The 24,198-nt window shown below is 50.2% G+C and overlaps 1 protein-coding gene across 1 annotated transcript in view; it reads left to right on the top strand.

Moving 5' to 3' along the window:
* LOC140429244 (uncharacterized) overlaps window positions 1-23,994 on the top strand; it is a 32,444-nt gene extending 8,450 nt beyond the window's left edge. Inside the window, exons 2-6 of the mRNA XM_072516004.1 lie at window positions 2,418-2,494; window positions 18,240-18,590; window positions 19,789-20,133; window positions 21,083-21,424; window positions 23,561-23,994. Coding sequence (XP_072372105.1) covers window positions 2,418-2,494; window positions 18,240-18,590; window positions 19,789-20,133; window positions 21,083-21,424; window positions 23,561-23,667 — 1,222 coding nt within the window. The 3' untranslated portion in view covers window positions 23,668-23,994. The remainder of the gene's footprint in view (window positions 1-2,417; window positions 2,495-18,239; window positions 18,591-19,788; window positions 20,134-21,082; window positions 21,425-23,560) is intronic.
* The last annotated feature ends 204 nt before the right edge of the window (window positions 23,995-24,198 follow it).

The raw sequence follows: 24,198 nt of genomic DNA, 5'->3' as shown, positions 1-24,198 counted from the left end.
ACGGGAAAATCCCGGACAACACCCCCTGGAGCTCTGAGAGATTTCAGGGGTGAAACTTTGATGTCACACCTTTACACTCACGCTGTCGCTTTACGTCTGTGTGTGTGTTTAAATTGTACATTTTTACTTCACAGACTTCAGGCTTCTTCCCAGATCGTTCCTCCCTCTGGGTCACAGCCTCCGAGGCTGGCAATGTTCCATCATATTCCTCGAATATATGGTCAAATATGGAATAAAAGCAATATAAGATAGACATTACTCACTGGTTACATTCAGCCGGGTTCCTTTCCCAAAGATTTTCCCCCAAATCCCACAGATATAGAGAGCGGAGTCACCGAGCTTCACATCTCTGACTGTCAGAATGTAGCTGTTACCGGGAACATCTCTGGAAGGCTGAAACCGATCAGACAGACCTGTCGCCCGGGAAACTTCGCCATTTACATCATGACTCAATATCCATTCCTTACTTTGTGAGCGGTACCAATGTAAAGTGTATTTAACCCCTGGGAGAGGTGGGGAGGGCAGGGTTAGTAACTAACACATATCGTAGTGTGAAATGGTCAACTCTGCTCTCTGGCACCCCCAGCCCCACACCCAACACCCTCTGATATCGACCCGACCAACTGCGATCTGAGCTCGGGAGAGGAAATTGAGTGCTGGCCAGGTTGTATATTGTGGTTATGCCGGAATTCACAATGTCCTCCTTGCTTCAGTTTCACAACTTCTTCTTGCTAAAGAATTGCTTCACAGTTACATTTCCCGGCAATCGCTGAGAAGCTGAGCTTTGGAGCAGATCCGGGGAATACGGATTGTGGAAGAAGAACCTTCTGAACAGAGGAAATGAGGAGAGTTTGAACAACTTCCAATTGTTTCCTTTGGCCCACTCCCCCGCAAGCCCGTGCAGTGATCATGGCCAATCCACCTAACCTGCACATCTTTGGACTGTGGGAGGAAACCGGAGCACCCGGAGGAAACCCACGCAGACACGGGGAGAACGTGCAAACTCCACACAGTCACCCGAGGTTGGAATCGATCCCGTGTCCCTGGCGCTGTGAGGCAGCAGTGCTAACCACTGTGCCACTGTGCCACCCCGGGTGACATTTGTTACTCTCCAGTGCAAATACTACCCCTGGGTCTCCCGAGCTTTGGAAACTTCTGAGGAACACGTTTACAATTTTCTCATCTGTTCTTTTGATAACTTGACATGGAAACCATCAGGTCCTTGAGATTTATCGATCTTAAATCCCAACACTTACTCCACTGTCACTGCCTTTACCCGTATCAAATCCAATCTGTTTTCCTGAAGGACTGCAACATTCTCAGTGAACAAACCTGCCATTTCCTTCTCATCGATCATTCTTCACAGTCTTTTCCTGCATTCCTTTCCTCACTATTCTCCCTCACTCTCTCTGTATCTCTTTCCTTTTCACATTTTTTATTGTATCTGCCTTTTAGTTTAATATCAGCTTGAGCTGACAGGTGATGTCAGCCCTGGTGTGGAAATGATTGTTCTCTGGGAGGCTGCAGGAAAACGTTTGGGTGGCTTCTCGAGCTCGAAGAGCAGCTGATTGGCCTCCAAGTCCAGCAGTCTGACACACACCGATAACTGGGCTGGGGACTCAGTCTTATCTCCGACTTTCCCATCGAACCGCGAGGAATCCCAAACTATCACCTTCCAAAACAGAAATATCTGACCCAAAATACACGTCGCCCACCAATAACCAGCAAATCGAATTCCAAAACATAACCACACCAAACAAAGTCAACCCTGGGTGTTTACTTACTGATTGTGAGACCGAGGGCCAGAGTCAGCGCTGAGAGAATCCAGTCAAACATTTTAAACAAGCTGATTTTTCAAAGGTGAAATTCCTGATCTTTCACACCGAGTATAATCTGATACTGCTGAAGTTTCAGATGTAACTGACTCTCACTACGGTTCACGTAACTCGAATACCAGTCACAGAAAGAGAAAGGAATAACAAGAGAAAGAGGGACTGCACTCTGATATACAATTCACAAATCAGGAACAAGAGGGCAAACACATTGGCACCAATCACCCTTCAATGTCTCTTTTATTGAATCCAGTGACTCCCACTCAAGTGCAGGTCCACAGGCACTGTGTAAACTTCAGGCTGTGGAAGCAATTCACCCAAAACGGGATAGGGCGGGGAGTGGGCCTAGGTAGAGTGATCAGTCAGCGGCTAGGTGCAGACTCGATGGGCCGAATGGTCTCCTTGTGCACTGTAGCAATTCTGTGACCATTTAAAACCTGCCATTTTGATATCGTTGGGTGAAAATGAGCAGCTGAATTTCCTACTTTACTCGGCAGACAGCGGGTGTGATGTACTAGGACAAGTCCAGCTGATGTGAAAGGTGCTACAGAAATGTAACTGTTATTTTTTTGGCTCTTTATTCAGGTACCTTCCTTCCAGAATAGCAACTTTGATAAGAAATACATCCGAGTTTGTTGCTGACTCAGTTTTCAGTGCTGGCCGTATATGCAAAGGACACAAACCCCTTCTTGATGGAAATGTTATTGAGGAAGCTGTAAAAGGGGAAGTTGAACTTTAAACAATACCACAGGAGTTTATTTTTGAACAAAGAACAAATAACCAAGAAAAGTACAGCACAGGAACAGGCCTCACATTTGCCCGGATTAAACTCCACCTGTCATCTCTCCGCCCAAGTCTCCAAACGATTTAAATCCTGCTGTAGCCTCTGAAAGTCCTCATCGCTATCCACAATTCCACCAAACTTTGTGTCGTCTGCAAACTTACTAAACAGACCAGTTACATTTTGCTCTAATTCATTTATATATGCTACGAACAGCAAAGTTCCCAGCACTGATCCCTGTGGAACGCCGCTAGTCACAGCCCTCCAATCAGAAAAGCACCCTTCCATTGCTACTCTCTGCCTTCTATGACCTAACCAGTTCTGTATCCAGCTTGCAGCTCACCTCTGACCCGTGTGACTTCACCTTTTGTACCAGTCTGCCATGAGGGACCTTGTCAAAGGCCTTACTGAAGTCCATATAGACAACATCCACTGCCCTATCTGCATCAATCATCCTTGTGACCTCATCGGATTGAACATGTCTCAATGCGCGCTTTTGTTTGTGGAGTTGTGGCCTCTGCATATTTGACTGTCCAATAGCAGGGTGCACAAAACAATGCTGCTGGCATTGTCACTTCTCCACTGAAGTCTGCGTTGAAACATTTAAGGAAGTCATTTAAAAAATGCACAATCATTGCAGTCTGTCTGGCAACAGGTTTTTTATTCCACGGGATGTGGGCGGGGCAGGCCGGGCCAGCATTTATTGATTCATTGCCCTTGAGGGGGCAGTAAAGAATCAACCACAGTACTGTGGGTCTGGAGTCACATGTAGACCAGACCAGGTAAGGACAGCAGATTTCCTTCCCTCGAGGACATTAGTGAACCAGATGGGTTTATATGATAATCGACAATGGTTTCATGGACATCGTTCGATTTTTAATTCCAGATTTATTTCCTTCAATTCAAATTTCTCCATCTGCCCTGGTGGGATTTGAACCTGTGTCTCCACAGTATTACTCTGGGTGTCTGGTTTACTAGTCCAGTGACAATACCACTACACCACTGCCTCCTGAAGAGAAATACAAGGACAAATAGGCTTGACAGAGATCCTCTTTTTATTTACAGATTGTCCCAATTGTGGTGCAAAGGAAAATGTGATGTTGTAAACTGAGGACATACTTTGGCTGCCTCCCCCGAATCCCTCAACAACCCCCATCCATCTGAAACCCTCGTCATTGCTCACTTTCAAATAGAACACCCCTAATGCTCTCCAAGCCAGCCTCACATCTTCCACCCTTCATCAACCTGAACTCACCCGAAACTCAGTCCCGATGTTCTACTTCTCACCATGGGGAAGTGTGCTTGAAATGAAATGAATGAAATGAAAATGAAATGAAATGAAAATGAAATGAGATTGGGAAGTATGCTTTGGAGCATTCCCAAGCCGGGCAGGAAAATCCCTGGCTGGGAAGCCATTATCTCTCTTTGACTGAATAAGCAATCGCTGTCGCTATTTTGAAACTCCTCTCCACGTGGAAACTCCTCGAGTGGAACCATCCTCTCCAAGTCCACTCTATCCAGGCCCCGCAGTATCTTGTACGTTTCAATGAGATCCTCCCTCATCCTTCTAAACTCTGAGTGCAGACCGAGAGTCCTCAACCATTCTTCATATGACAAACTCTTCATTCCAGGGATTATTCTTGTGAACCTCAGGCCAGCACATCCTTCCTTAGATACGGGGCCCAAAACTGCTCCCAATACTCCAAATGGGGTCTGACCAGAGCCTTTTATAGCCTCAGGAGAACACCCCTGGTCTTGTATTCTAGCCCTCTTGACATGAATGCTCACATTTCATTTGCCTTCTTAACTGCCAACTGAAGATGCACATTGACCTTAAGAGAATTGTGAACAAGGACTCCCAAGTCCCTTTGTGCCTCTGATTTCCGAAGCATCTCCCTATTTCGAAATAGTCTATGCCTCCATTCTTCCTACCAAAATGCATAAACTCTTTTCCAGATTATTTTCCACCTGCCACTTCTTTGCCCACTCTCCCAGCCTGTCCAAGTCCATCAGCAGCCCCCCTGCTTCCTCAATACGACCTGTCCCTCGACATATCTTTGTATCATCTGCAGACTTGGCAACAGTGCCTTCAGTTCCTTCTTCCAGATCGTTCATGTATATTGTGATGTGGACTAAAAGCAATGATGGTCTAGTGAACCTTTATAAATGACGGGTCCAGTCTCAATGGAGGTTTGCGTCTAGCTCTGGGCACCACACTTTAGAAAGGATGTGAAGGCATTGGAGAAAATGCAGAAAAGATTGACAGAAATGGTTTGAGGATGAGGAACTTCACTGGGGGGTGGGGGCAGGGGGGTGTGGGGAAGAGCTTGGGGGCATTGCCCAGATAGGCCCAATGGGGCATAAAGGAGGAGCCCCCTCGCTCGCCAGCAGCCCACCCAATGAAAGCTGCCCGGCTGCAGGTCAGCTTTGGATTTCTCCTGCTGCTGGTTCAATGCCAGTGGTGGCAAAATGTTTGGCCAATTAATGGCCTCTATTGGCCCAGTGGACAGGTCGGCCTCCCGATATTACCCTTGCCATGGGTACAATTGTGACGGGGTCAGGGTGGGTGGGCAGGTGGTGGGCACGGTGCCCATGGACTATAAACAGAAAATGCTGGATAACCTCAGCAAGTCTGGCAGTGTATTTGGAGAAGGAAACACGTTTCGGATCTAAATGACTTTTACAGAACTGGAATGTGGATCTGATTCCAGAGGAGTACATCTCTGTGAGGGCCTCCTCCAGGAACCACAGACAGCACACGCATAACTCTGGATACTACAGGAGATATGGAAAATGCTCCCTGACCACCCAGCATGGATAAGGCTACCTGCTACGAGACTTTCTGTCTCAAAGCACCCAGCACCTCCGGAAACTCGGAGTCAGGAGAAAATAAGCAGCAATTAATTTGTCAATGATTGTTGAACCCAATCATTGTCTCTGGTGGTGATTGAAGGAGTCTTCCTGTTGTTGAACCCATGTTCAGCGCCTCCTGCGGAGGAGGTGGTCCGGATTGGTTCTGTGCCAGCTGGGCATTGGAGTGGTCCTTCTGGCCTCCGCTGATGACATGTCCTCATGTTCATGAACCTTGCTGACCTGCAGCGGAAGCTGCGTCTCCTCCCTGGATCCACTGGAGTGCTCCTGACTCCGGGTCAGTCCGGGGCGGATGGACATCCCTCCTAGAGGAGATCAGGCCTTTCACCTGGAGCAGGACCAGCCTCCTCTACTTGGGCGTTCATCTTTGTCCGGCTGAGGAATCCTGGCCGGCTAACTGGCAGGAGCTGGAGGCCAAGGCCACCGCTCGCCTGAGAGAGTGGACAGGACTGCTCCGAGTGCTGTCTTACAGGGGCCGAGTTCTGGTCATAAACCAGCTGATGCCTCCATGTTGTGGTACCGGCTGGTCACATTGGCCCCTCCCCCTGACTCTGTCACAGAAATCCAGAGAATGTTCATACAGTTCCTCTGGGACAAACACGGAGGATTCCCGGACACCTAAATCCCGACTGTTCGGATGCCGGGTGCCGGGGTCGATGCCGGGTGCCGGGGTCGATGCCGGGTGCCGGGGTCGATGCCGGCTGCCGGGGTCGATGCCGGCTGCCGGGGTCGGTGCCGGGTGCCGGGGTCGATGCCGGGTGCCGGGGTCGGTGCCGGGTGAATGTTTGGCACCACGTTTACCCCTTTGCGTCTCAGATATGCTGATCAAACACCCAGCTCTCTGAAATCATGTTCACGGTGCTCCACCGACAGATAATTCAACCGGTCCCATTCAACACTGGACACCAGAGGGAGGGCCTCACCTGGCGAGCTGCACTTCACTCACAACTTTGGGGTTGGGGATTTAGATGTTTTTATATTTATTTACGGGGCATCGCTGGTTAGGCCGGCATTTATTGCCCATCCCTAGTTACCCTTCAGAAGGTGGGGTGAGTTGCCTTCTTGAATCGCTGCAGTCCCTGGCGTGTAGGTGCACCCACTGTGCTGCTAGGGAGGGAATTCCAGGATGTTGCCCCAGTGACAGTGAAGGAACGGCGATATATTTCCAAGTCAGGGTGGTGAGTGACTTGGAGGGGAACCTCCAGCTGGTGGGGTTCCCAGGTACCTGCTGCTCTTGTCCTTCTAGATGGTAGTGGTTGGGGGTTTGGAAGGTGTTGTCTAAGGAACCTTGGTGAGTTACTGCAGTGCATTTTGTTGATGGTACACACGGCTGCCACTGCTTGTCAGTGGTGGAGGGTTTGAATATCTGTGGAAGGAGGAGCAATCAAGCGGGCTGCTTTGTCCTGAGTGCTGTTGGAGCTGCACTCATCCAGGCAAGTGGAGAGTATTCCATTACACTCCTAACTTATGCCTTGTAGGTTGTGGACAGGCTTTGGGGGTCAGGAGGTGAGTTACTCACCATAGGATTCCTAGCCATTGACCTGTCCTGGTAGCCACAATATCAATATGGCTAGTCCAGTTCAGATTCTGATGAATGGTAACCCCCAGGATGTTGACTGTGGGGGATTCAGCGATAGTAATGCCATTGAATGTCCAGGACCGATGGTTAGATCCTCTCTTGTAGGAGACGGTCATTGCCTGGCACTTGTGTAGCGCAAATGTTATTTGCCAATTGTCAGCCCATTTAACCTGAGGATCACCACACCTCAGGCGAGGGCAAGGTTGAGAAGGCGAGGCCTGAATGTATAACCTCAGCTGGTACAGGAATTGAACCCGCGCTGCTGGCCTCGCTTGGGTAAGAGGACCAATCTCTGTCTTACAAAGGAAATTAGGGATAGTATCCGATCCAAGGAAGAAGCACACAGATTGGCCAAGAAAAATAATAAGTCTGAGGATTGGGGGCAGTAAAGAATTCAAGAAAAAAGGATCAAGAGATTGATTAACAAGGGGAAAATACAGTCCAAAAGTAAGCTTGCAGGGAACATAAAGACAGACTATAACTGTTTCTATAATACATAAAGAGAAAGAGATTGGTAAAGACAAATGTCGGCCCCCTACAGACAGAAATGGGGGAATGTATAATTGGTGACAAAGAAATGGCTGAGCAATGGAATACATACTTTGGTTTTATCTTCACAAAAGAGGACAAATTAGATACCAGGAATGTTGGAGAATGAAAGGCTGAGTGAGAGGGAAGAATTGAGGGAGATCAATATTAGGAGAGAAATGGCGTTGGGGAAATTGATGGAACTGAAGGCGGATAAATCCCCAGGGTCTGATAATCTACATCCCAGAATACTGAAGGAAGTGGCTCTGGAAATAGTGGATGCATTGGTGGTCATCTTCCTGGATTCTATAGACTCTGGAGCAGTCCCTGCTGATTGGAGGGTGGCTAATGTCACTCCAATATTCAAAAAGGGAGACAGAGAGAAAGCAGGGAATTATAGACCAGTAATCCTAACATTGGCAGTGGGGAAAATTCTCAAATCCATTATCAAGAACTTTGTAGTGGACATTTAGAAAGCTGTGGCAGGATCAGTCAGAGTCAGCATGGATTTATGAAGGGGAAATCATGCTTGACAAATCGAATGGAATTCTTTGAAAATGTATGTAGTAGAGTTGACAAGGGGGAGCCAGTCGATGTGGTATATTTGGACTTTCAGAAGACATTTGACAAAGTCCCGCATCAGAAATTCTCGTGCAATATTAAAGTGCATGGAATTGGGGGAAGTGTATTGAGGTGGATAGAAAACTGGTTGGGAGAGCAGAAACAAAGAGCACGGATTATTGGGTCCTTTTCAAATTGGCAGGCAGTAACTAGTGGGGTACCACACGGACCGATACTGGGACCCCAGCTATTCACAAGAGATATTGATGATTTGGATGAGGGAACAAAATGTAACGTCTCAATGTTTGTAGGTGACACCAAGTTGGGTGGGAGGGTGAATTGTGATGAGGATGCAGGGATCCTACAGCATGATCCGGACAGGTTGGGAGAGTGGGCAAATCATTGGCAGATGCAGTAGAATTTGGATAAGTGTGAGGAAGCAAAAACAGGAAGGCAAATTACTACCTGAATGGTTGTAAATTGGGAGAGGGGAGTGTGCAGCGGGACCTGGGTGTCCTTGTGCACCATTCGCTGAAGGTAAGCATGCAGGTACAGCAGGTGGTAAAGGAGGCGAATGGCATGTTGACCTTCATTGCGAGAGGTTTCGAGTACAGGAGCAGGAATGGGTTTTTGCAATTATACAGGGCCTTGGTGCGGCCACACCTAAATATTGTGTGTAGACTTCCAGTAGCGGCCATGACCTGCTAGGTCACGCGAACGGCAGCTCCCGCCGGGATCGGTGTTTCGGGCCGCTAAAAGGAGCGGCGGCGGCAATTAACAGGAGGGACCGGCATGGGAACAGACGTGGGAGAGCCCCCCTCCCCGCGCTGGTGCATGGAGAGGACCAGGAGCGGAGCCGGCAGATGCGCGAACCCGGGGAAGAAGGTCGAGAAGGTCCGGGAGGACAAAATGTCGGCCGGAGAATATCGGGAGGTGTGGGCCCAGTGGGCCAGACAACAGCAGGAGCTCCTGAAAAACTGCTTCATGGAGCTGAAAAGGCAGATGCTGGCCTCCATAGAGAGAATTGTTGTGACCCAGAAGGCGCAGGAAAAGGAGATCAAGGAGGTGAGGAGGAAGGTGGCAGAGAACGAGGACGAGATCCTGGGCCTGGCGGTGAAAGTGGAGGCGCACGAGGCGCTCCATAACAGATGGCAGGAGAGGCTGGATGGCCTTGAGTGCAGATCTCGGTGCCACAATCTGCGGATCCTGGGCCTTCCTGAAGGAGCGGAGGGGGAGGACGTGAGCACGTACGTGGCCACAATATTGGGGATGCTGATGGGCGCGGGGGCCTTCCCACGGCCCTTGGAGCTGGATGGGGCGCACAGGGTTCTCGCTGGAAAGCCGAGGGTAAACGAGCCACCGAGGGCGATGGTGATACGGTTTCAGCGCTTGGCAGACCGGGAGCGAGTCCTGCGGTGGGCGAAGAAAGAGCGGAGCAGGAAGTGGGAGAATGGCGAGATCCGAATTTCCCAGGACCTGGGAGATGAGCTGGCGAGGAGGCGTGCAGGGTTTAACCGGGCAAAGGCGGTCCTTCACGCTAAAGGGGTGAGGTTTGGGCTCCTGCACCCGGCGAGACTGTGGGTAACATACCAGGACAGGCAACACTATTTTGATACCCCAGACGAGACGTGGTCGTTCATCAGGCAGGAGAAGCCGGACCTGAACTAAGGGACTGTTGTATGGGGGTGAAATGTGCGGGTGGGGTGGGACCGAGGGGAGGACTGCGGGTAAAGCATAAGTTTATGGGCAAGTCTGCCCTAGTTTGGTTGGGGTTTGTTGTTTGTTTTGCTTGTTTTCCAGGTGTTTTGTTTTACAGGTGTTCGGTGCTAGGGGGTGGGAATCGCCCGGGACGGGCTGTCCGGGGCACGGGGAGGTCCCAGATGGCGCTTGTCCCTCTACCCTGTGGGGGAGGGGGGGGATTGGGTGGCCCGAAGGGGGCAACAAGTTAAGGGTGGATATATAGAGGCGGGAGCGGCCGGGATCAGCATGGGTGAGCTGACTCACGGAAGCAAAATGGGGGGGAAACCAGAGCTAAGCGGATGCTTGGCCGGGGGGGGGGGGAGGTTTGGGGGGGGGGGTTTGGGGGGGGAAGGGGGGGAGGGGTGCTGCTTTGCTGACTGAAGGGGAGCCAGGTGAGGGGTATGGATGGAGAGTCGGGCGGGGGGGGTCGCCGGGGGGAGAGCTGGAGGAGGGAGGCCGGGGCACGCGGTTGGCCGAAAAAGGGAGATGGCTAGTCGGCGGGATGGGGGGATGGTTACCCCCCCACCCCCCCCAAGCAGGCTGATCACATGGAACGTGAGGGGCCTGAATGGGCCGGTCATGCGGTCCCGCGTGTTCTCGTATTTGAAGGGGTTGAAGGTAGACGTGGCCATGTTGCAAGAGACGCACTTAAAGCTCGCGGACCAGATGAGGCTAAGGAAAGGATGGGTTGGACAGGTGTTTCACTCAACGTTAGACTCAAAGACCATTGGAGTGGCTATTTTGGTCAGTAAATGAGTGGCGTTTGAGACGGGGAGTATCGTGGCGGACAAGGGGGGCAGGTATATATTGGTGAGTGGCAAGCTGCAGGGGGCTCGGGTGGTGTTAGTGAATATATATGCCCGGAACTGGGTCAATGCGGACCATATGCGGCGCGTACTGGGTAGGATCCCGGACTTGGAGATAAGTCAACTGATTATGGGAGGGGACTTTAATACGGTCTTGGATCTGGGCTTGGATCGTTCCAAATCCAGAACGGGAAAGAGGCCGGCGGCGGCCAGGGCCTTGTGGGAGTTCATGGGCCAGATGGGGGGAGTGGACCCCTGGAGGTTTACATGGCCAAGGTTGAAGCAGTTTTCCTTTTTTTCCCATGTCCATAAAGTCTATTCACGAATAGACTTCTTTGTGTTGAGTAGAGCGTTAATCCCGAGGGTGGAGGGGGTAGAAAGATCGGCCATTGCGGTCTCGGACCATGCCCCGCACTGGGTGGACCTGCGACTGGGGCGGAACGGGTCAGCGCCCTCTCTGGCGATTGGATGTGGGGCTGCTGGCGGACGAAGAGGAGTGCGGGCGGATAAGGAGGAGTATTCAGAATTATGTGGGAACGAATGACACAGGAGAGGTGACGGTGGCAGTGGTTTGGGAGGCTCCGAAGGCGGTCAGGAGGGGAGAGTTAATCTCCATTAGGTCCCACAGAGAGAAGGAGAGGGCGGAGAGGGAGAGACTGGTGGGAGAGATACTCAGGGTAGATAGGAGGTACGCGGAGGCCCCAGAGGGGGGATGTTGAACGAGCGCCGGAAATTACAGGCGGAGTTTGACTTGCTGTCCACGGGGAAGGCGGAGGTGCAGGTGAGGAAAGCGAAGGGGGCAGTTTATGAGTATGGGGAGAAGGCGAGTAAGATGCTGGCGCACCAGCTGCGCAGGAGGGAGGCGGCCAGAGAGATTGGGGGAGTGCGGGATAGGGAAGGCAACATGGTGCTGAGCCCAGAGAGGGTCAATGAAGTCTTCAGGGAGTTCTACGGAAGGTTATACAATTCGGAAAGCCCCCCCGGGGAGGGGAAGGGATGAGGCGGTTCATGGACCGGTTGAGGTTCCCATTCTTTCTTCCTGTATTCTCAGGTCAGTGGTTCACAGGTAGCTCATTGTCACGCACTTCCCTGTGTTCAAGTTCAAGGTGGACCACAGAAAGTGAAGGTGAGGGGGTAATGGTCGGGTTAAAAGGTCTCGGGTGTTTACTCATTTGCGGACTCTCCGCGCAGAAGTAGTCTTCTTGCAGGAGACATATTTGCCAATTAGGGATCAGACGAGACTGAGGAAAGGGTGGGAGGGGCAGAGGTTCCATTTAAATTTTCATTCAAGGTTCAGAGGAGTTACGATCTCGATCAATAAGATGGCATTTATGGCGACTAGAATTAGATAAATAGAATTTTATAAGTCTCTAAGAGATCCCCCCTCATTCGTCTGAACTCCAGCGAAAACAATCCTAACCTAATCAATCTCTCCTCATATGTCAGTCCTGCCATCCCTGGAATCAGGAGGGCAGCACGGTGGCGCAGTAGTTAGCACGTTGCCGAGGTCCCAGGTTCGATCCCGGCTCTGGAGTTTGCACATTCTCCCTGTGTTTGCGTGGGTTTCACCCCCACAACCCAAAGATGTGCAGGGTAGGTGGATTGGCCACACAAAATTGCCCCTTTATTGGAAAAAATGAATTGGGTTCTCGAAATTTATTTTTAAAAAACACCATCAGAGTGAGGGGATGGAGACCATTGTCTATAGAATAAAATGGAGCCATTTCCACTGGTCAGTACTGACGAGCTCTCCGAGTATCTGTGGAGACGCAGGGTGAACCTTGCTGAAGTCTGCTGCTGGGGCTCCTGAATTATCATCCCCAAAACCACTTTAATGTCCCTCAGTAACCCAATCTGTTCCACGGGAATGAATCAGAGAATCACAGAAACATTCCCGACAGTGCAGGAGGAGGCCATTGGGCCCATTGAGTCGATATTGACCCTGTGAACGAGCCCCCCGCCAAGGCCCACTCCTCCACACTTAATTTTGTTTTTTAATAATCTTTATTGTCCCAAGTAGGCTTACGTTAACACTAGTCGCCACATTCCGGCGCCTGTCCGGGTACACAGAGGGAGAATTCAGAATGTCCAATTCACCAACAACACATCTTTCGCGGCTTGTGGGAGGAAACCGGAGCACCCGGAGGAAACCCACGCAGACACGGGGGAAAACGTGCAGACTCCGCACAGACAGTGACCCAAGCCGGGAATCGAACGTGGAACCCTGGAGCTGTGAAGCAACAGTGCTAACCACTGTGCTACCGTGCCGCCCAACATCTAGCCCCATGTCACCATGTAAGCTTTTGAATAGTACGGGCAATTTAGCATGGCCAATCCACCTACCCTGCACATCTTTAGACACTGAGGGACAATTTACCATGGCCAGTCCACCTAACCTGCATAGCCTTGGACACTGAGGGATAATTCAGCATGACCAATCCACCTAACCTGTGCATCTTTTCTCTGTGGAATGAAACCGGAGCACCCGGAGGAAACCCACGCAGACACGGGGAGAATGTACAAATTCCACACAGTCACCCAAGACTGGAATTGAACTTGTGTCCCTGGCGCTGTGAGACAGCTGTGCTGACCCGGGTCCCTGGCACTATGAGACAGCTGTGCTGACCCGGGTCCTTAGCACTATGAGACAGCCGTGCTGACCCGGGTCCATGGCACTGTGAGATAGCAGCTGACCCGGGTCCTTGGCACTGTGAGATAGCATTGCTAACCCGGGTGACTGGCGCTGTGAGGCAGCAGTCATAACCTCAATGTCACCGTGCTGTCACACCTCTAGAAGTAAAAATAGGAATTAATATTGAGACATCCCGCAATCATTCACAGCAACATCGAATAGAAGAGTGTGTGAAAGAAACAAGAATTGTGTGTTTGCAAAAGGACTTTGTTTGGAATGTTTTGCCCAGCTCTCTCTGTTCTGACTCTCACCCTCTGTATGGTGGTGGGTAAGTAACCTGGGGCTGCTTGCACATCGTTATGTTTTTGAGTTGATTTTCTGGTTATTGGGGGTGATGTGTGTTTTTAGTCAGATTTTCCTGTTTAAGAGTTGGGATAGTTTGGGGTTCTCATGGTTCAATGGGAAAATACAGCGTCAGAGACAACACTGAGCCCCCAGCTCAGTGATCCCACTCTGAAACTCCAGCGGCCGGCAATTCACAGACACAATTGTCTCACTCTTCATGTTCAAAACATCGTTGGGCGGCACGGTGGCACAGTGGTTAGCACTGCTGCCTAGGGAGCTGAGGACCTGGGTTAAAACACGACCCCGGGTCACTGTCTGTGTGGAGTTTGCTCATTCTCCCCGTGTCTGCGTGGGTTTCACCCCCACAACTCAAAGATGTGCAGGGTAGATGGATTGTCCATTCCAAATTGCTCCTTGGGTACTCTAAATTTAATTTTAAAATTAACAACACCTCGTTAATTCTTTTATTCCCATTTCTCCTGATTTGCGTGATGATTTTCATTGGATTATTTACCGTCCTAGAATGTTAAATGGAGGGAATTAATTTTCCAGCGGATTTCTTCCTCAAATCCACCATTCATAAACTGCTCCTGAATTATCATCCCAAAATCCTCCAGACCCCTTTCATGTCCGTGAGGAGCCTGATCCGTCTCATAGGAACAGTCACGCTATTGAAGCCTTTCCCCCAAACGTGTGCCCCTATTTACTGCTGGCTGTGTGACTGGGAATGGGAGGTGTAGGGATTGCTGAGGGGGTCAGCACACTGAGGAGGATGTTTAATGTACAGATGCTGAAGGCTGAAGTGACTCTGACACAACTCCAGGCATTTTTCTGCCTCTATGCTTCAGTCAGGAATTTTGTGAGCATGTTTCCTGATCTAATTAGTGTGAGTGATCCGAGCTTCCCAATGGGAATCCTGTGGTGATGTTGAGGGGGATGTGAAGAGGTCCCACTCGGTGCCTCAGCAGAGTTCACAATCTCAGAAAGCCACCTTGGAATGTTCTGCCCACCAGAGGGTCAGAACCCTGCCCCTTGCGTTGAGGGTCCTGAATCCAGTAACGTTGCCGTAGGCTGCAGGGGGCGTTGGGAACTCAAAGTGGTCAGAAATTCTCGAGATCCAGTTTGATTGTTGGACGATCGTTGGGTCAGGAGATCAGTTTACCCAGTGTATCTCACAAAGACTCCATGAGACGAATAGAGTGAAGTCGATGAGGCTTTATTAAGCGTGATGTAGCCTTCGAGGCCTACATCAGATCGACCACAGGCCGAGTCTCAGACGAACAAAAACTGCAGGTCCTGCACTCGAGGGTGAGCACGGAGATTTTCACCCTCATTGAAGACACCGACGATTTCCAGACGGCGTTCACAGCACTGAGAAGTCTCTACGTTCGCCCAGTTAACCAAATCTACGCTCGCTACCAGCTCCCGGAGAATCGATGGACGAGTTCTACGCCGCGCTGCTGATTTTGGGACGAGCCTGCAGCTGCCCGTCGGTGAATGCAAACGAACACACGGACATGTTAATGCACGACGCTTTTGTGGCAGGTATGCAATCCTCCCAAATCCGCCAAAGACTTCTAGAAAAAGAGTCGCTAGGACTCTCAGAGGCACGGGCCCTAGCAGCCTCCCTAGACGTCGCCGCGCGTAATACCCGCGCCTACGGCCCCGACCGTGCGGCAGGCCATTGGGCCCCGTACGTACCCGTCGCGGCAAACTCCCTACCCCCCCCCCCCCCCCGGACACCCCACAGGCTTGAGCAGTCCAAACGCCGAGTCGCACCGGGGGTGCCCGCTGTTATTTCTGCGGCCAGGCGAAACACCCCCGACAATGCTGTCCGGCCCGCGCAGCCATCTGCAAAAGCTGCGGGAAAAAGGGCCATTATGCGGTGGTGTGCCGATCCCACGAGGTCGCCGCCGTCCCGGGGCCACAGGGAGCCCTACAAGCAATCTACGCCTCCCAACCCCCCCAGCACGCCATGTGCGACCCGCAGACGCCGCCATTTTGGGTCCCGACGACCGCGGCCCCGGGAGAACTGGGAGCCCTGCACGCCGCCTACGCTCCCCAACCCCCCTCCCCGCAGTCCATGTACGACCCGCCGCCGGCGCTCCCGATTTGGGTGCCGGCCAACACTCTCCACGGAGAGAAAGGGGTTTTTTGCGTCCCGAACGCCACCCTCACCCCCGTCCCGCGCCCCACGCCTGACCCGCCGGCGCCGCCTACCTGGGCCCCGACCGCCGCTGTCCCCGGTGAGGGAGCTCCTTGCGCTTGCGGCCCCACGCCTGACCCGCCAGCGCCACCTACCTGGGCCCCGACCGCCGCTGTCCCTGGTGAGGGAGCTCCTTGCGCTCGCGGCCCCACGCCTGACCCGCCGGCGCCGCCTACCTGGGCCCCGACCGCCGCTGTCCCCGGTGAGGGAGCTCCTCGCGCTCCTTGCGCTCGCGGCCCCGCGCCTGACCCGCCGGCGCCGCCGGCTTGGGCCCCGACCCCCGCTGTCCCCGGCGAGGGAGCTACGCATGGTCCTAGCGCCTGCGGCCCTGGCGCTCGCAGTGAGGGAGCTCCGCGCGGTCCTAGCGCCCGCGGCCCTGGCGCTCGCAGTGAAGGAACTCCGCGCGGTCCTAGCACTCCCCAGACCCCCCAGCACACCATGTGCGACCCGCAGATGCCGCCATATTGAGTCCCGACCACCACGAGGGGAGGAGGGGCGTCGCCATCTTGGACCGCCCCCGGCCTGTACGACGCATGGGGGCGGCCATTTTGTCCACCCCCGACGCCATCTTGTGACCCCTCAGCCACGTGCGATGTATGGGGGCAGCCATTTTGTCCATCCCCGACGCCATCTTGGACGGCAACAACGGACCCCACCCCACTACTACAACCACGGCTCGCTTCGGTTACGCTCTGTCAGGCTCGGCCCCGGACTCTCCAGACGACGACGACAACGGTCCTAATTAACGGCCACGAGACGCCATGCCTAGTCGACTCCGGGAGAATGGAAAGTTTTACTATCGGGCTGCTGGGGAACAGACACGCTTAATAAATTGTAGCGCACAAAGACTCCATGAGACAAATAGAGTGAAGTCGATGAGGCTTTATTAAGCGTGTCTGTTCCCCAACAGCCCGATAGTAAACTGGCATGCGGGGGAAGACACCGGCTTCTTATACTTCGCCTTCAGGGCGGAGCTTGAGGTCAACGGCCAACCAGGACCCGAGATCTGTCAGCCAATGCCATTAGGGCTTCCAGTCCCACATGACCCCCAATACATACTACCACACCCAGCGTGCCCAATGGGAGATGATTATTTTATCAGTTTTCATAGACTTTTGGATTTTATCTTTCTCAGCTTCTGATAGGATCCTTGATGCGAAACCACAAGAAGCCAGGAAAGAGAGTGAAGTCAGACAGGAAATGACATCCAACAATGTGATTAGAAATCTCAATTAAAATAAAATGAAGAGAAATGTTGCACTTAAGAAAGGAAATATAACATGTCCTGGGAATTATAGACAAGTTGGTATCACATAAGTTGTATGAAACATAATGAAATTACCACTAAAAAAATCTAGACTCTAAAAAACAAACAGAAGAATGAATAGTCAACATGGACTTGAAATGGACGTGTCATTCTTGACCAAATCAATTCATAGACTCAGAGAATCCCCACAGTGCAGAAGGAGGCCATTCAGCCCATCCAGCCTGCACCGACCCTCTGAAAGAGCACATGACACAGGGTCAGGCCCCCACCCTATCCCCGTAACCGAACACTAAGGGGCAATTTTCCATGGCCAATCTATTTAACCTGTATATCTTTATACTGTGGGAGGAAACCGGAGCACCCGGAGGAAACCCACACAGACACGGGGAGATGATGCAAACTCCATACAGACAGTCACCCGAGGCCAAAATTGAACCTGGGTCCCTGGTGCTGTGAGGCAGTAGTGCTAACCTCTTTGTTACCATGCCACTGAACAGAATTCTTTGAAGAGCTAACTAAGAGAGTAGACATAGGTAAACTTGTAGATGTAATATATTTAGATTTCCTTTGATAAGGTAATAAACAAATGAATGAGAGAAGACGGGAATTGGAGCTCTACAATGTTCTGTGCTGGGATGACTCTTGTTTACCATTTATATCAATAATTTAAACTTGGACCACGCTTAACAGAGGAAACTGTACTGCTCCTGGCTGAATACATTCTGTTCCTGGCTCTAAGGCCTGCAAGCAGCCATTCATAACTCCAGCACACATTTGGTCAATCTGACCCACCTCCAGGACATCGTTCTATCCCTCAAATCCTCCCCACTGTGTCCATCTTGGCTCAGTTCAAATCCCACTTGAGACGCGAGGCTTTGAGCACAAAATGCTGGGCTGACATTATTGGTCAGTACAGTGCGATGTGAGACAGTGAAGTTCAGGGTGTGGATAAAGCAACTGGGCTACAAGTTACTGATGACAATGCACAATATTAATTCCTGATCTACACGGGATTTTATAATAACTTGTGTTTCAGCTTCTATTTTGTATTTTCTTATTTGTTCTGATCTTCAGTTATTTTCTGTTCACAGGTCATGTGACAGGGGCGGTTCTTATCCAATCTCCTCAAGTTGTGAAAGTGCCTGAGGGTGAAACAGTGACGTTTCTGTGTGACTTACAGAGCAAGAATGTAGGGCAGACTGTGGATTTATACAATGTACATTGGTACCGCTCACAAAGTCATGAATGGATATTGAGTCATGATGCAAATGGCGAAGTTTCCCGGGCGACAGGTCTGTATGATCGGTTTCAGCCTTCCAGAGATGTTCCCGGTAACAGCTACATTCTGACAGTCAGAGATGTGAAGCTCGGTGACTCCGCTGTCTATATCTGTGGGATTTGGGGGAAAATCTTTGGGAATGGAACCCGGCTGAATGTAACCAGTGAGTAATGTCGATGCTTTATTACTTTTATTCCAAATAGTGTTATTGCACAAAGACTGAGTTTAAAAACAGTGACTTGACCGCCCAGAACTTGAATCTTGATGAAAAGAGAGAGATGTTGCTGAAGTTTGATACAGATGAGAATGTGGAGGGAGGATCAGTAAGTTTGTGAAAGACACAAAGATTGAGCTGGTGGTTAATAGTGAGGAAGAAGGTTTCAGTTTGCAGGGGGCGGGGGGGGGGGGGGGGGGCGGGGCTGGTAGAATGGGAACGGGTCTGTCGCCCGGCGCCGATCCCAGCGGGTTTCCCGATCTCAGCGGCCTCGAGCGCAGAATACCGGCCGATGTCCCCGTGGATTGTTCCTAAAATGAAGGAATTTGGGAAATTTGTAACGAGTGCATTCTCTAAATCTGCAGCGATCTCTTTTAGAATCACAGGGTGTGGGCCATCAAGTGTGTGAGATTTTCCAGCTTGCTGTCTTTGCCCTCCCCTCCCGGAGGTGGGAACTCTTCCTGAGCTTTGTTCCCTGCAGTCCTGGCCACACAAATTGGTGGCATCGACAATGATTTATTGAACTATTGAGCAGCTCAATGCTCACTTTCCAATCATCAATGAGAATTGCTGGAATGTGGACTAAAGAAACAAAGGTTTGTTCTTGAATTGAGCAACTCCTTCAGCTAATAGGACAAGGGCCACAAAATAGTTGCCCCACACTTTGAATGTGAGTGAGGAACACATTAACTGGCGGCTTCAGTGCGGCCGGGACAATGGGTGGAATCTTGTGGAGGTGATGGGAACTCAGCGGGTGGCTGGAGAGGCAGCCACACCCCCACATCATTTCTTTTTGGGAAGCTCCATTGGATTATGTGAGCATGGAGGGATTGACAGGTCAATAATGGGTCTGACCCTGTGATCGAGGACCCCCGAGTCTCTGATCGGAGGGTGGCACTTCTACTAAAAGCAGAAAGAAAGGCTGCAATTCTCTGGCCGTTGCGATTGCCGCCGGCAGCGCCCCCTCGCCCGGGGCTTTCCCTGTGGTGTGGCTTCAATGGGAAATCCCATTGACAAGCGGGAAGGCAGAATCGCGCTGCCTGGGAACAGCGCGCCACCGAGAAACACACGGCTGGGAAAGCGGAGAATCTGCCCAGACTGCAACCTCAGCACCTGTTTATAAATTGTTGATATTTTTCTCTTAAAGGTAAGAACCCTCCAGTCCTTATCCAGCCTCTGAGTGTGGAACGTGTCCCAGAGGGCCAGACTGCACGGTTCCACTGCTCCATGCAGAACGCCGCAGTGAGATACACAAAAGTTTCTTGGTACCGGGAGCTGCCAGGGAAAGAGAGGGAGAGGATTTTAGCACTTGATACAAAGAATTATGTAGACCGGGATTCAGGTTTCTCTGAGCGTTTCCAGCCTTCCAGACACATCGACTCCAACAGCTTCATCCTGACAATCAGCAACGTGCAGCCCAGTGACACTGCCGTCTATTACTGCTCAGTGTGGGGAGATATCAGTGGGAATGGAACACAGCTGAATGTAACCAGTAAGTACAGTTTCCATTATTCTCATTAATCTTCACACCACGTGTTTGTCTTGTGGTTCTCAGAAGTCTCAAATGTTCACACTTTTTTGGACACAAAGCCCGCTTCTTGATACAGGTGATGGGGTCTCTCACTCACTGGCCTGAGATCCAGGGAGAGGCCCATGTTGCTTCCTTTGTGAAGGATCAGGCACATACATAGACAGCGGTGGGCCTTCCACATGGCCATGGTGCCTGAGACAGGGAGCTGCACATTGCAAACACCAGTCAAACCAGTGGCCCACAACAAGCTCAGGCTGAGGGACTCGGACCAAAGGTGATTGTGGGAGGGTTTGGGGTCATAGGTTGAGATTGTGGGAAGAGGGGTTAGCAACCTGGACAGGGTGGTAGCTCTTCACAGGCCCCCCTCCCCCTTCCTGATGTCATGGCAGCCAGTACTTAACAATGAGGAACTCCCCCAGGTCACCATTAGAAACACGAAGTGGTTAGTTTTTATCCAAATGGGGAGTCCCCCTCCTGATGCTGGTGGTGGAATGCGGTCTTCAAATGGGTATTGGTGCCAATTTAAGGATTTTGTTTGGATGGTGGGGGAGTGTCCGAGGAAGGGTGCTCTTCCAGAGGGTTTGTGCAGACTGGATGGGCTGAATGGCCTCTTTCTCCACTGCAGTGATTCTGTGTTTTTTTTTACAATTTCAAGTCCCCAATTCATTTTTTCCAATTAAGGGCCAATTTGGCATGGCCAATCCACCTACCCTGCACATCTTTTGGTTGTGGGGGTGAAACCCACGCAGACACGGGGAGAATGTACAAACTCCACACGGACAGTGACCCAAAGCTGGGATCGCACCTGGGACCTCGGCGCCGTGAGGCACCAACGATTCTATGGTTAACTACCACAGCTACTTTGTAAATCCAGATACTCTTTTAAGTTATGAATATTGTCTCTCCAAAGGTGCAGATGCCCCAGTGGTTATCCAGTCTCCTGCCCCAGAACCTATCAGACAGGGTCAGAGTGCACGGTTACAGTGCGTCCTGTATAACGCCGCTGTGACATACGCTGATGTTCATTGGTACCGACAACAACCAGCTTACATCGAGTGGATTTTAACAGATGAGATACTGAACAACACACGATGGGGTCCTGGCTTCTCCGAGCGTTTCCAGTCTTCTCGAAACATGTCCAGTAACAGCTTCATTCTGACAATCAGCAACATTCAGCTCAGTGACGCTGCCATCTACTATTGTGAAGTGAGGGGAGATATCGATTGGAATGGAACCCAGCTCACTGTAATAAGTAAGGACAAGTTACATTATCCAACTTCACAGACTCGAGCATATAATCTAGTGCAGGACATACTGATTGATGGATTTCTAGGTCCCAATGATATTGAGGGTTATGGGGATAGTGAGGGAAAATGGTGCTGAGGTCAACACTCAGCCATAGCCCAGTTGAATAACACAGAGGGCTCGAGGGGCTGAATGGCCTACTCCTGCTGCTCTGCTCTGACAAAGGGAATTGCCCACAATGTCCATACAGAGTGAACACACTGGAATTGAAGATGAAAGGGAAAAGGATATGTGAGGAGAGCTGTTGAACTGGTTGGGGATTGGCTGTTGGGGAAAGATCCCTTGGAAACAGCTCTGGGCTGGGAGTACGTGATGTTTGAATCAACCATCCAGGCAGTCTGGAAATGTATTGGACTGTGAAAAGCAGTTTCTGAAGGTCTTTGATTTTCACATTTGAGGGAAACGTGGTTTGAGAGATCATGTGGGATACTTTCAGTCAAGTTACAGCAGTTGTGCCTTGGTTAATATTAACTGGATTTTGATATTTAAACATATATTAGGGAGTATTGCCTGGAAGAATTTTATTTATGAGTCTGATCAATTAGGGAGTCTTTTGGGGGAAAATATTGTGAAATCAATTTTAACTATGTAATTGTGTGTGGTTAAATTTTCTTTTCTTCTCAATAAATCTTGGAGGTTTACATTTAAAAACTCCAAAATCGCCACTGGACTGCCCCTTTCTGGGAACACTGCCACTTACCATCAATGCAGTTCCTGGAACATTGTCTCAGGCACAGTGCTGCAGTACCTCTTTCAGCCACTGTAGTGCTGTGCATGGAGGGACTGGGACTTCTTTCCAAATGCGGACCCGAGTTAATTTGAGCAGGAAATGGCAGCAATGCTGTCGAGTCGTCCCCGCCAACTCTCCAAATGATGAGCAAGGAACTCTCACCTCCATAAAATCCAAGCCATACGGACCTTTACTGACAACTCCAGTTGTCCCAAAGTGCTTTACAACCAATTAAATCCTTTGTAAAGCTTGGGCCCTATTTAAATGTAGGAAATGTATCGGCCAATTTGTGCACTGCAAGCTCCCTAAATAACAATGTGATAATGGCCCGATAATCTCTTCTTTGTCGTGCTGAAGAATGAATATCACAAGTCGGAATAGTTTGTCTCAATTTGCTTCAGCAAAATGATTGAGAATTCGGAACAATTCTATCAGAGGATGATCAGACGAGACTTTAAACCAAGCCCTGGTCCGCTCTCTCTGGGAGATGCAGGAGGCCACATGACAGTAGCTTAAGAAGAGCAGGAGAGTTCACCCCAGTCAGTAACTCGAGGGAATAAACTAAACAAAACCCATCCCATTAGCTCCCTTTCAGCCTGGCACGCTGCCCATCACAGCCAACATTGGCAATGACCTGAATCAACACAATTACTCTGAACTTTAGTCCCAATCCCACTCACACATTTAAGTCACTTTTTTGAATGGGTTAATTCTCTTTGGAGGGTGTTCCATTAATCTAAAACTCTCTAAATTCTTCCTTGTTAATTTTGCAATCACAATCTTTTAGACAAACTCCATCTTGCTAACTGATGTGTCATTGACATTTCCTCTTCCAATATAGAGAACTTTACCTTCATCTCAGTCCCCATTGCTCTGCCTTTCCTCAACTCAACTCCTCCATGTTTAAAAACAAACTTCATCTTGTTTATACGGATCGCCTGGTCACATTAGTGGTGTCGGTCACACAATACACACCACCTATCCAAAAGTCACTCCCCTACAGTGTAATGTTGGTGTGGACGGAGGAGGATACAGAACGGAACCCACTGGGGATCTGTTGGTGGTTTTCTTTCCATCTGTGGAACTTTGCTGCACTGTTACCAAGTCAGCCAGAATGGCCAGCAAGTGGTCAGTGTGCGATATAAGATTGGCCTGCCGCATTATCAATAAATCAAATTGATCTGAGTTTAAACTGACATTGTTATTCCAGGTGTCCAGCAGATAGAAATATCTGCTCAGTCTGAATTCCACCTGCTTTCATTTCTCTACTTTACCATTTCAAATGTCATCGACTGACGAGAATCTAATCCATTTCACGTCCTTTAACCGTAAGCATGTGATTTCCTTTCACAGACCCGGCTGACGCTGAGAAGATGAAGCTTGTCTGGATCATTGTGGGAACTCTTACGGGATTTGCAGGACTTAGTTTGCTCATCGGATTCATACTGCTTCGGAAATAACAATCCCGTAATTTTGACAGAATAATTCAGTTTCTCTCGGTTATTGTGTATAGTTTGTTTTGTTTGTTTATGGGATGTGGGCATTGTTGGCAAGATCAGCATTTATTGCCAATCTCTAATTTCCCTTGCGAGCAATTAACAGTCAACCCCATTGCTGAGGATCTGATGTTACAATCCCAGACCAGACGAAAACAGTGGATGAGATACGGGACAGGAACCCCAATATTTGATCTTAATTTGGTAAAACTGTGATGAAATGACACCTCACTCCAGGAGTGATTTGGGGAAAAATAGGGATATGGTGTATTAAACAAACTTGACTACTTAGAGTATTAAATTATATTTTACATCACACCAGGAAATAGCTGACAATCGCCACGTAAACAATGCAAATCAATACAGTGAATACAGTAACCCTTAACTGCTATCTTTGTTCCCACTCAAACAATTAAAAACCCCATCTCAACTCTCATAAGAACATAAGAACTAGGAGCAGGAGTAGGCCATCTGGCCCCTCGAGCCTGCTCCACC

Source organism: Scyliorhinus torazame, chromosome 1 (genome assembly GCF_047496885.1).
Source record: "Scyliorhinus torazame isolate Kashiwa2021f chromosome 1, sScyTor2.1, whole genome shotgun sequence".
Taxonomy (NCBI): Eukaryota; Metazoa; Chordata; class Chondrichthyes; order Carcharhiniformes; family Scyliorhinidae; genus Scyliorhinus; species Scyliorhinus torazame.
This window is presented reverse-complemented; position numbering and strand designations above follow the sequence as displayed.